The 12,482-nt window shown below is 38.2% G+C and overlaps 1 protein-coding gene across 1 annotated transcript in view; it reads left to right on the top strand.

Annotated features, from left to right (window-relative positions):
• LOC132691074 (uncharacterized) overlaps positions 1–12,482 on the top strand; it is a 22,441-nt gene extending 9,959 nt beyond the window's left edge. Inside the window, 2 exon segments of the mRNA XM_078439373.2 lie at positions 8,695–11,071; positions 11,073–12,482. Of these exon segments, the coding sequence (XP_078295499.2) occupies positions 8,766–11,071; positions 11,073–11,280 (2,514 nt within the window). The 5' untranslated portion in view covers positions 8,695–8,765 and the 3' untranslated portion in view covers positions 11,281–12,482.

Here is a 12,482-nt window from a genome sequence, read left to right as displayed (position 1 = left end):
AGGCTTACCTACAACATTACCAGTCAATCATCCCATTCTTAGTTGTCTGTGGTATAAATGGTATTGTTAGAATTAAGGAAGCTTGAGAAAACAAAAGATTAAGAAAACTATAATGAAAACACATTTACAGTAGTGAATGGGTTTATATTTTTAAAAACCTGTGTATAAATGGACACACCCAGTTTACATGCATGCTATTGAATGGTCAGGTGTATTTTTAAGATGTCTGAAAGGATCAAGGCAGAATGGATGTCTGCAGAAGGACAATTATTCTCAGTCTGTCTCCTTTTTTCTATTGTCCATATTTGAGGGTTAATTTAACATGGCATATATTACTAATTTTACCCATAAATCATCTCATGCTATGGCTTTAGTGCTTCTGTGCATGGAAAATGATTTGATTTTTGTTGTCTCACAGACATGAGGGACTCTTTTATGATAGGAAATTCATGTTTACCTATTTTTTCCTGGGAAGATTAAGGACTCTGGTATGTCCTACGTAGGAAGGAATCTTACATGCGGATGCTGTTTGTGATGGATATATAAGAGTGACATCAGCCACCAAGAAGTGTTCAAGGCATCATGTTTTGCAAAAAAATGCTTGACAGAGAAACGTTCTGAATTTAAATATTTTGCCAATTCGTGTGTAGAAAAAATACAGTGGTAGCTCATAAATACCTGAGTATATCGTCATAATAGCAATTGTTACAAGTCAAGAATATTAGTTATGTATCCGAAATCAAGATATTTTCACGGATATCTGAGGAAGTATAGCTAACTCTTCTCTAAAGGGGTGAAAGATGATTGTCGATCTACTTTTACTCAATAATTAGCCTTAGTTTGAACAACATGGAAAGTACAACTCACAAATCAATACATTAGAGAAAAACATAGTGGTTCTTGAAAGATTTCAATGTGTATTTTGACCAAGGATCACACAGTGATTTTGTAGTGGTTTGTTAAGAGTCTATTTGAAATTAATATATATTCATTAATCATCCTGAATGGATTTGAATATGTTAACACGGATTTATACTGAAAGAAGTGGTATCCTAATGCAACCTTAGCCTGCCCCATCTTCATCCAGGTTGCAGGTAAACAGGAACACAAGGTACGCTTGACTCTTGTACAAGATGAGTTTGAGCTGTGTGGGTCCAACTTATAGGCAGATTTATTTATAGTACAGTACTGTAAATATAACTTCTCTTCCTTTGAATTGTCTTAATGTTTTCTTTTCTTGGGCTTCCTTGGTGGTAAGAATACCATAATAAACACCTATAACATACAAAGTATATTTTAATTGACTGCTTTTCTTGTCAGTAGTAGGCTATTAAAATGACGTGTTGGGGAGTCAAACTTGTACACAGATTTTCAACTGCATGGGTGGTGGGTACACCAAACCCCTGCCTTATTTATGGGTCACTTGTACTTGTTTAAGCAGTGCGGTGCTATCACTAATAATTTTTTTTTCCAGTGGACTTAAACCTCAAATTCGTTGAACTTAATTTTCCCAAAGTTTACATATTATATCTTTTCTTCCTTTTTTAAGTGCTGGGGCATTAGGTGCTTTTAATAAGGATGCTATAGGAGTATTATTGAGAATGTAGCTGAACAATTTCCTGATACTGCTGCCTTGCAGTCCATTTTGTATAAACAGACTGACTACAGGGATTTCAACTGACTCTAGCTTCACCCAATAGCAAACTCAGTAAATAATAGCCCCACAGTCACAAGCAAACAGAGGTTCCTGATAGGAGTTCCCCAATCATCATTTGTGTAAGAGTGCCCACTCTCAGTATATTTGCCTGTCACATCCTTTAGAGAAGGCCCCTGCAGAGAGCGTCTGCCATTCTCCACTCATTTTGATGTGAATTGTGCATTCTAGACTTAGCCCAGGAGCTCCACAGCTGTCCAACCACGCACTCCAAAAAAGACACATGTCCCAATTCCTGCCATTCCCTCTGCCTGGGCTCATCCTTGACCTCTACATCTTGCCCCCCATGACGTGTTATATGCATACTCCATGGCCTATGAGTAGTCATTTATTTCTCTTTATTGATCCTTGGCCCACGGAATGATGCACACTGGTTCTACCTAACACCTACTAACCGAACAAAGTTACTACAAATATAAGACCTCTCTACCGAACTCAATCACTATTTAAAGTCTTAACCTATGTGTTTAGTTTAGTTTTTTTTTTTCCTTCTGCGGTTTCTGTGACCATGTGGAACACAGATTTTTATGGTTTTGATAGGCACAGAATGCAATATGTTATATTAAGTTAAAGAATGATTTTGGAATAACAGTACTAATTAGGAGGAAGTAGACGTGTGCATATGTGTGTACCCAAATATAGATCTTAAGAAGGAATGGGAATATTTGTTCAAATGAGGATATTCAAAATCTCAAAATTGATGATTTCCTTACAACCAAAAATGTTACGAATTAAAAAAAAAAAAAAGGGAATACTTCTCTACATTGTTTGTATTGGCTGTATGTGTCCTATATCTCTGTGCATCTTGGTGTGAGAATCTCCCCATGCAAATCCTGTCGTGCCTGCCTGGCTATCACTCATGTAGGATGTACTCTGTTGCCATGTTCCAAAGTTTTAAACTGTTGCTTCTATGACTTGTGCAGTGATTTTAAGATTAGTTTTCATGAAATGACATGGTGTTCAAATGTTATTTGAATATGGCAGTAATTCTACAGGGAGTATATTAAATTCCATGTAGTGTATTTGATACATTTCCTTCCTTCTTGATTGGAGAAGAACACTGAGTAAAACTTCTTTAGATACTATTCTTTTCCCTTCTCAAGAGTGACCTCATCCAAGTTACTCCCTTTAGTGGAAGAATTTGCTGAGGTGAAAACTTGGAGAACCGTGAGTCATGGGTTGTTTTCAAATTTATTTGAAAGGAACATGGACAGTGCTGAGAGTTTAGTAGATGTTCTAACTGTAGGAAGAAAACAGTATTCTATTAAGAGTGATGATGCAGCTCAAGATAAGAGATAAAAAAACATTCAGGCTGAAGCATTGGCATGAATTCTTCATGTGGGGAAGGACATCTGTTCTAGGCTCCACGAGTGACTCTGAATTATAGAAGGGTAAATTTTACTCGTTTTCTTTCCAAATCCTCTCCAGTTCTTCTGTCTCCTCATCTCCATTCCAGTGATGTAGCCATCACGATTGTTCTTTCCTCAGTTAGGGAGACTGCCCCCTCCCACAAAAGCCATGCTGGCTCTTCTTGGTTTTTAGTAGCTTAGAATTTTTAAATTTTTAAAAAGTATGCTTAATTATCAGAGAGAGAGAGAGAGAATGGTGAAGGGACAGAGAGGGAAAGTGAGAGAACCCCAAGCAGGATCTGCACTGTCAGCACAGAGCCTGATGCATGGGGCTCAAGCTCATAAACCGTGAGATCATGACTTGAGCTGAAGTCAGATGCTAAACTGACTGTACCATCCAGGCGTTCCTAGAATTTTTTAATATAAAAGAAATGGTTGGTAGTTGAATCAACTGAGCCATTTCTAATATCGCAATACATTGTTGACACCACTTCAATGGAAGGAACAGGAAAAAAAAAACATCAATTGTACACAGGATTCCTTCAGGCACTTAGAATGGAGAGAATTATGAGGACAGATAAAACATGAGGATAATATACTTTGAGAGGAAAATAGTTCCTACTAAAAGCAAGTATGAGAAACTCCTGAAATGTGATGAAAGCTCTGACAAGAAGCTCCCTGTGGTCACTGCAAGGTCTTTGAAAACTTCTTGTGATGAACAAATGTGACAGAGATGGGGACTTGTGAATCAACGTGGTGGTTTTCTGGGATTGAGTCAGATCCTTTTCTCATGATTGATTAAATTGTCTAGTGGTACTGTGGACAAGATGATGTTGGATGCCATAGGTGTCTGTCCTTTCCCAGGCCCAGTTTTGTGGAGGTTGATGGAGAGGAGAACGTTGTGGGCATAGCTTGAAGATGTCACATGCCAGAGATGGTGTTGAAGAGGAAGAAGGCTGCTGGACACTAACAGTTAGAACCAACAAGGCATGTGGGTAGTTCCTCAAAGCACTGGCATCACAGGAATATAAGCCCAACATAGGTCTGATCCAGTGTTGATGGGTGTTCTTCCAGGGATCCTGACCCACAGCTGGCAGAGACCTTCCTCACATCCACTCAGCCCTGTTGTGAGTCAAGTCTGTGCTCCGAACTGTGTGCAGAGCACTGATTGCTTGGGAAGCTGGTCACCAGTCACCAGCACTGAGCATATTTCTGCTCTAAACAGCCTACCCAGTTTTTAGGCTAGATGACGCTATGATGTTTCACAGCCTGGGCTGTCCTTACACCCATTCGGACCTGAGTGGGAAGAGGATATCTATCAATTGTAGAAACCAATAAGATAAAGTAGGGTAGCATGTTCTACCCACATTTCACATTGGCTCAACAGAAGGACAAGAATTCCTTTTCAATACCTGTTATTTGGGGGTATTGAGATTTCCCCAGTGATGTCTCATGTGAATAGTTGCCAGTTGAGCTTACTCTGAGAAGTACTGAGTGGAAATTACCTCTGTCACTATTTTTGTGATGTCACTTCTTTATGATGAATGTTTTTATGTCTCATGAGCTAAGAAAGGTTTCCCTATATACATGTATTTATATTTGTATGCTTAATACAAGTGTACATGTGTGTATAAATATGCACACACACACACTAAGATTGTTTATCCAGGGAGTAGAATATTAAAATAGTGTAACTTGATATTGAAAAATAACACTATTAATACAGTGACAAAGTCCTTCCTTTTTTTTCATTAAATTTTTTTTTTTACATTTATTTATTTCTGAGAGACAGTGAGAGATGGAGCATAAGTGGAGGAGGGGCAGAGAGAGAAGGAGACACAGAATCCGAAGCAGGCTCAAGGCTCCAAGCTGTCAGCACAGAGCCCAATGCGGGGCTTGAACCCACAAACCGTGAGGTTATGACCTGAGCTGAATTCGGACGCTCAACCGACTGAGCCACCCAGGAGCCACCAAAGCCCTTCCTTTTAAAGATTATTCTATATGATATATTGCTTTGTTGCTTGTTTGATTGGTTATGACTGCATGGTTGTTGTCTTTTGCTTCTTTTCCTATTGTTATCGTCTTCTTGTAGGTATAGTTCTAGGAAAATTTCAATGGACTATCTTCAAGCAAATTTTAGCTGCCAGGAACATATTGTTTACTTACGTTTAGAATTCTAATGAAGATATTGTGGTTTGGATTTACCACGTTTGTTTTTTCCAGATACCTTACCTATTTTTTGTTTCCTGTGTTTCCCTGTATTCATATTCAGAAAATAGTTCTAAATTTCATTCTATTTCTCTGGACATTGTATACTCAGTAACATATTACTTTAGGTAGAAATTAAAACATACTTTTTTTTTGAAGCATGCTTTTAAAATCTAGTCACTGTGTGACATTACTTTCTACATTTAATTTCAATTTGTTACTATATGTACACTGATACTTATCTATTGACTACTATTTTTTGATGAGTTTTTTCTTTTTAAGTGAAATCACATGTACAGATCATAAGGGAACACTTCAGTAGAATTTCACAAACGGATCACATCTCTATGATCCACTGAGAACAAGAAACATAAATGTTGGTCCTCTATAATTCTTTTTCATGGCTAGTGGGTTTTTTTAATATGTTTTAGAAATCTTCTCTAATATTGAAACCACAGGCACAAATCTTTTTCTTTTTCCAAACATATCATTATCTTTACGATTCCAATCAGAAATGTATTAAAAATACCTGTTGTGTGGTTTGCGTACAGACATAGATTTCTATTCTTTGTCTTTCCCCAACATGGCTACAAATTTCAGTGTATTCTGAAAATGTTTGAGCATGCTTTCTTTTCATTGTCTTGAACAAATCATTTCTTCACATGGACTAACCTCATTATTATCTTGGAACAGACTTCTGTCAGTTCTGTCTTTTTCTGCCTCTAGTGATGTTGAGAAATCTCACAAAACTACACCCTCAATGTCAGTTTTGAGGTCAAAAACGTTCTATCTGGAGCCCCTTCTCTCCCCTGCCCCTCAGCATAAACACAGAGCCACCCGAGGGAAGTAACTCAGTAGAGACTCTGGATGTCTGCCTACCTTACTCCAAGCTCCCACCTCCCTATGCTCTGGTGGGCCTGCCCTTCTCTGTCAAGCCTGCCTCATTCTCAGCCAGGTCGGTCCCTGCCCCAAGAGACCTGGACAAGTTGCTGCCCACACCTCATTTCCTGACCAAACAGTTCTGGAGGGCCTCAGTTCTGGTGGAGTTGATGTCAGGTCTCAATTCACAAGCAGACTGCAGTGCATCTAGCTATGACTTACCATGTTCAGGCCAGGGACCCTACACTGTCCATAGCAATCAAGGAGAGCATCTACAGGCCGCTGTCTAAATGGTCTATGGGAGACATAACTGTCTTTTCTAACATACAGAGGAAGGCAGGGCCTTAGACAAAATGCCAAAGTGGAAGAATTTATCCAAAGTCAAAGAAGAAGATATGGCCATGAAGAGAGATTTAAGTGAAATGGTTGTAAGTAACATGCATGATGGAGAATTGAAGACAATATTCATAAGGATACTCTCTGGGTTGAAAAAAGAATAGTGAGAACCTTACCAGGGAGCTAAAACCGCTAAAAAAGAATCAAACAGAGAAGAACAGTGCAATGAATGAGATTGAGGGACACTTGGGTGGGTCCTTGAATTAAGCATCCAACTCTTGATTTTGGCTTAGGTCATGATGTCACGGTTTGAGAGACAGAACCCCAACTTGTTCTCTGCAGTGACTGCCTCTGGAGTCTGATAGAGATTTTCTCTCCCTCTTGCTCTGCCTCTCTTGTGCCTTCAGTCTCTGTATCTCTCGGAAAAAATAAACAGTTGTTTTTTTTTAAATAAAGAAAAGGAAAAGATTGGAAACAGGCTTAGCAGTGAACAGCAGGCTGGAAGTACCAGAGGAATGACTTTGTCACCTAGAAGAAGAAAAAAATGAAGAAAAATAATGACTCTAAGCAAAAGACAGGAGAAGAATCATGCAACAGTATTGACTCGGGGAACTCAGAGACTCCATCAAATGTAATAATATTTGCATGATAGGAGTCTCAGAAGCAAAAGGGAGAGAAAAGGGGGGGGAAGTACTTTATTTTAAGAAATATTAGCAGAAATCTTCCATAATCCTGGAAGAAAAGAGACCTCCAGATCCAGGAATATCAAAATAGATAAAAACAAAAAAATAAAAAACTATATGCTGCCTCTAAGGACTCATTTAGACATAGAGACACCTGCAGGTTGTTTTCTTAGAAAAGAAACAGGTTGTTTTCCACTGCTCCCCAGTGGATTTCTTTTCTAAGTTATTTGATTTGTTAGGATATCATTGTACATCTAGTTGAAGCATTACCAATTTTGTTATTTTTCTTGTTACACTGGGCATTACTTTCAATGTTATGTTATTTTTTATTCTGGTCTCTATTTCATTTATTTCTGATTTTTCTTTCTAAATAAAATATTTTCAGATTTTGCTTTGTAACTTCTTCCTCTACTAAATTTCAGCTAACAGACTTCCTTTTCTAGTTCCTTTTGGTGTAATGTTGTTAATTTCAATGTTTTCCTTAACTGAAGCATTTATGGCATTAAAAAATAGAAAACTCGAAAGCAGTAGAAAACCTAGCAGAAATAACTCAAGCGATGACCAAAATAATACAAAATAAAAATAAGGATCCTTTAGGGTTTTCTATAGATCGTGTCATCTGTGAACAGAGATAAGATTTTTAGGAGTTTGTAGCCTTCTTTAAAATAGTTATTCCTTTCATTTGTAACCTGGTAATGCTGGTACCACAGAGAGTATTTTCATATTTTCCCTTATCTTCACTCCTTGGAAATACTAGAAGAGATTTTAAGTACTTTCTCGTGAAATGCCTGTTTAAATGATCCACTGAATTTATCGGACATAACAGCTTTCCTTGTTTAGAGTTCGTTTGTTTTTTTGTTTGTATTTGTTTAAATTACTCTTTGAATCTACTTACTACTCAGCAGTAGTGATTTTTTTTTTGTTGTTTTCATGATGGAGTATAGGTGGTTATACCTTATTTGAATTCATTATCCTCTGTTGGTATCAGTTTGTGGGCATATAATTATCCATTGTTGCCTCTTTTATTCATTTTATTTCAACAGTATCAGTGATAACATGTCTGCTTTCACTTCACTGCTGCTTTAGTTGGTCGTTTCTCTTTCATTCTGACTTGATTGAAAGGTCTATCAATTTTGTTCATTTTTTCTCAAAGCCAATGCTTCCTCTGGTTGCTATGGTCTTAGTTTTACTGTATGCTATTTTGTTGATTTCAGTTTTATGTTTAAGTTTCCTTCTGTGGTGATTTTGGGCTCATGTGGTAGTTTTCCTGATCATTCAAGGTATAAGAAAATGATTTCTACGATAGCATGACAGTACTACAGAATTATCTATTAGGACATATGGTCAGTATGTTGCATGCAACTTTATGTGTCCGTGAAGGAATGAAGTCCTGATGATTCCTTCTCAAACATTTAGTCGATGTTTTCTGATTGATTCTAAGGTTACATAATAGAAGTCTTCAGTATATTCATCTGAGAGTAGTAAGTGGGATGATTTTACTCTTCTGTTATTTGATCTCTTTCAGCTGTATCTTCACAATGCACCCAGAATTTCCTGCCAAAGCCGTGCTTAGAACCTTCTCTCCAAAAAGTGTCAATGGGTGAACATAGTACCCTTGAGAATTTACACTTAATAATAGATTGTGACAACGATGGGGAGAGTGAAGGGCATCAAACATATGACGGACATTTCCAAACGGAGACATCTGCCCATAGGAAGAATCTCACTGACCCATATGCTGAAGGATATAGAGTATTTTGCAAACCCTCCCCTTTTAAGTTAGCTACTTCTACAAAGCAGTGTGTTTCCGTCACCAAAAACTCAAGTCAAAGATTCAAACATAAATATTTGTCGAAAGAAAATTTGGAAAATGTGGAAAGTTACCTCATTCGGGTGGAAAATAAGTATTTGAACCAATTTGAAAATAGGATCGGATTGACCTTTCAGACAACTGTTTCTGAAAATCATAAATTTAAAAATGAAGAAGAAATTGTTAAGGGGTGTCAATTTGAGGGGCACGTCACAAAGAAGTCAACCCTACAAACCTACGAGAGTATTTTCAATGGACATAGAATTGTTCCTTGCACTGCATCTGAGAAAACATTTAACCAGGGCTCAATTGTTAACAAATGTCTACGTACTCATTTGCCAGATAACCATTTTGAATGTGATAAAGGTAAGGAAGTTTTGTCTCAAAGATCTAAACATATTATACAGAAGAGTATGCCTATAAAAGAAAATCTTTGTAAATATAATGCATGTGGGAAAGATCTGAAGGAGTCCTCCAGTGTTGGTGATCATCAGACAATTTGTGTGGGAAAAAACACATACATTTGTAATAAATCTGGAAGTGTGTTGAGTCAGTCACAAAGACTAAATGCACATAGGACAATTGGTCCTGGAGAGAAAAGGTACACTTGTAGAGAATGTGGCATAGTCTTTCATTGGCACTCGGCACTATCTCAACATCAGCGAATGCATCTTGGAACGAAATTGTACAAATGTGAAGAATGTGGTAAAACCTTTAAGGACTACTCATCACTAAATAAACACAGGCAAATCCGTATCAGAGTGGGACATCACAAATGTCAACAATGTGGCAAAGCTTTTAGGAGGCACTCCTACCTTCCTAGACATCAGAGCATCCATACTGGAGAGACCCCTTACCAATGTAAAGAATGTGGCAAGGCCTTTACCCAGCGCTCAACCCTTACTCAACATCTACGAATTCACACTGGGGAGAAACCTTACCAATGTAAATATTGTGATAAGGCCTTTAGCCAGCACTCAAACCTTATTCGACATCATAGAGTTCATACTGGAGAGAAACCTTACCAATGTGGAGAATGTGGCAAGGTCTTTGGCCAGCACTCACACCTTACTCAACACCACAGAATTCATAGTGGAGAGAAACCTTACCAATGTAAAGAATGTGGCAAGGCCTTTAGCTACCACTCAGTCCTTATTCACCATCACAGAATTCACACTGGAGAAAAACCTCACCAATGTAAAGAATGTGGCAAGACCTTTACCGAGCACTCAAACCTTACTCGTCATCTGAGAATTCATACTGGAGAGAAACCTTACAAATGTAAGGAATGTGGCAAGGCCTTTACCCAGCACTCAATCCTTACTCGACATCTCAGAATTCATACTGGAGAGAAACCTTACAAATGCAAGGAATGTGGCAAGGCCTTTACCAGGTACTCAAATCTTATTCGACATCTCAGAATTCATAGTGGAGAGAAACCTTACAAATGTAAGGAATGTGGCAAGGCCTTTAAAGGACCCTCAGACCTCACTCGACATTACAGAATTCATAGTGGAGAGAAACCTCACCAATGTAAGGAATGTGGCAAGGCCTTTACCAGGCACTCACACCTTATTCAACATCTCAGAATTCACACTGCAGAGAAACCTCACCAGTGTAAAGAGTGTGGCAAGGCCTTTAGCTACCACTCAGTCCTTATTCACCATCACAGAATTCACACTAGAGAGAAACCTCACCAATGTAAAGAATGTGGCAAGACCTTTACCGAGCACTCAAACCTTACTCGCCATCTGAGAATTCATACTGGAGAGAAACCTTACAAATGTAAGGAATGTGGCAAGGCCTTTACCCAGCACTCAAACCTTACTCGCCATCTCAGAATTCATACTGGAGAGAAACCTTACAAATGCAAGGAATGTGGCAAGGCCTTTACCAGGTACTCAAATCTTATTCGACATCTCAGAATTCATAGTGGAGAGAAACCTCACCAATGTAAGGAATGTGGCAAGGCCTTTACCAGGCACTTGCACCTTTTTCAACATCTGAGAATTCACACTGGAGAGAAACCTCACCAGTGTAAAGAATGTGGCAAGGCCTTTAGCTTGCATTCATGCCTTATTCAACATCTCAGATCATGCTGGAGAGAAACATTACCAATGTAAAGAATGTGGCAAGGCCTTTACCAGGCGCTCAAACCTTATTCAACATCTCAGAATTCATGCTGGAGAGAAACATTACCAATGTAAAGAATGTGGCAAGTTCTTTACCCAGCCCTCAATCCTTACTCGACATCACAGAATTCACACTGGAGAGAAACCTGATAATGTAAAAAGAATGTAAGTCAGTGCCTGTAAGTGGTGCCCAGCCCTTACGGGACATCAGAGAATTCCTATTAGAGAGTAACTGTACAAATGTAAAGAATGTGCAAGCTCTCCCTGCAAGTCACAACTTACTCCACATTCTAGTTATCACATAGGAGCCAAAGTGTGAAATGGAAAGTGGCCATGCCTTTACCTGGAATTCAATCTTTGCTCGATATCACAAAATGCACCCTAGATGCAAACCCTAGAAATGTAATGAATGAAGACCCTCATTTTAAATATACACTTTAGGAAACACAAGAGATGCATATAAGAAAGTAACTGGAAAGATAGATTTACAAAAGTATTTCATTGAACATCAAATGTGAATCATGTTACAGAAATCAAGTAGAAAGGAGTATATCAGTCATTTCATTCAGACATTCCTTCAAAATACTTATAAGGAATAACACAGAGTTAGACACTTAGAAAACAAATATGCTATTCTGGTCCTAAAGATCTAGTGGATCGGTTTTTGAATAGGTATAATTAATATCAAAATGTGCTTTGTTTTGTTTTTTGTTTTTTGGGTTTTTTTGCTTACATTGACCCTCTTTGGGGTTTGTGACTAGCAAATATTAATGTTTCCTACTCTCAAATCCCTTCGGAAGATTCATTTATTCCTGGTGGATGTGTGAAACCATGTGGATGACTTGTTGAATCAAAAGTATGAGATGCCCTTCTTTATTAGATGGGACCCAGGCATGTCTAATTTTCCACAGAAGATAAAGGATAGTTTGATGCACAACATCTGAAGCAAATCTAAATGGAGATGCTGTTTGTGGTTATACCATTGATGTAAGTTGTCATGAGACAGGTGTTGAGAACACCATTGTCCATTTATTAATTCTAAAAACTTCCTGAATATTAGAAAGAAAATGTTTTACGATAAGGTCTTAAAGGCAAAAGAGGTGGCAGTCCAGTGCACTGATAGATCTTTATAACAGCAATAGTCAGAGCACATGAGTTGATGTGGCTGCAATGAAGACATCTTCACAGATGGCAGCCAGAGCCTAGCTAACTCTTCCCCCAAATGGCATAAATTGTACATCCACATCTCTCAACAATTACCTCCGGTCTGATATTTATGGAAATCACTACTCCCCTGTCATTACATCAACACATGAATGCTTTTTTACCACTTGTATTCTATATTTTGAACGATTTGTTGAGTGGATTTGA

This window comes from Panthera onca, chromosome E2 (genome assembly GCF_046562875.1).
Source record: "Panthera onca isolate mPanOnc1 chromosome E2, mPanOnc1 haplotype 2, whole genome shotgun sequence".
NCBI lineage: Eukaryota > Metazoa > Chordata > Mammalia > Carnivora > Felidae > Panthera > Panthera onca.
The sequence above is the reverse complement of the archived record's forward strand: the minus strand, read 5'-3'. Positions and strand labels throughout refer to the sequence as shown.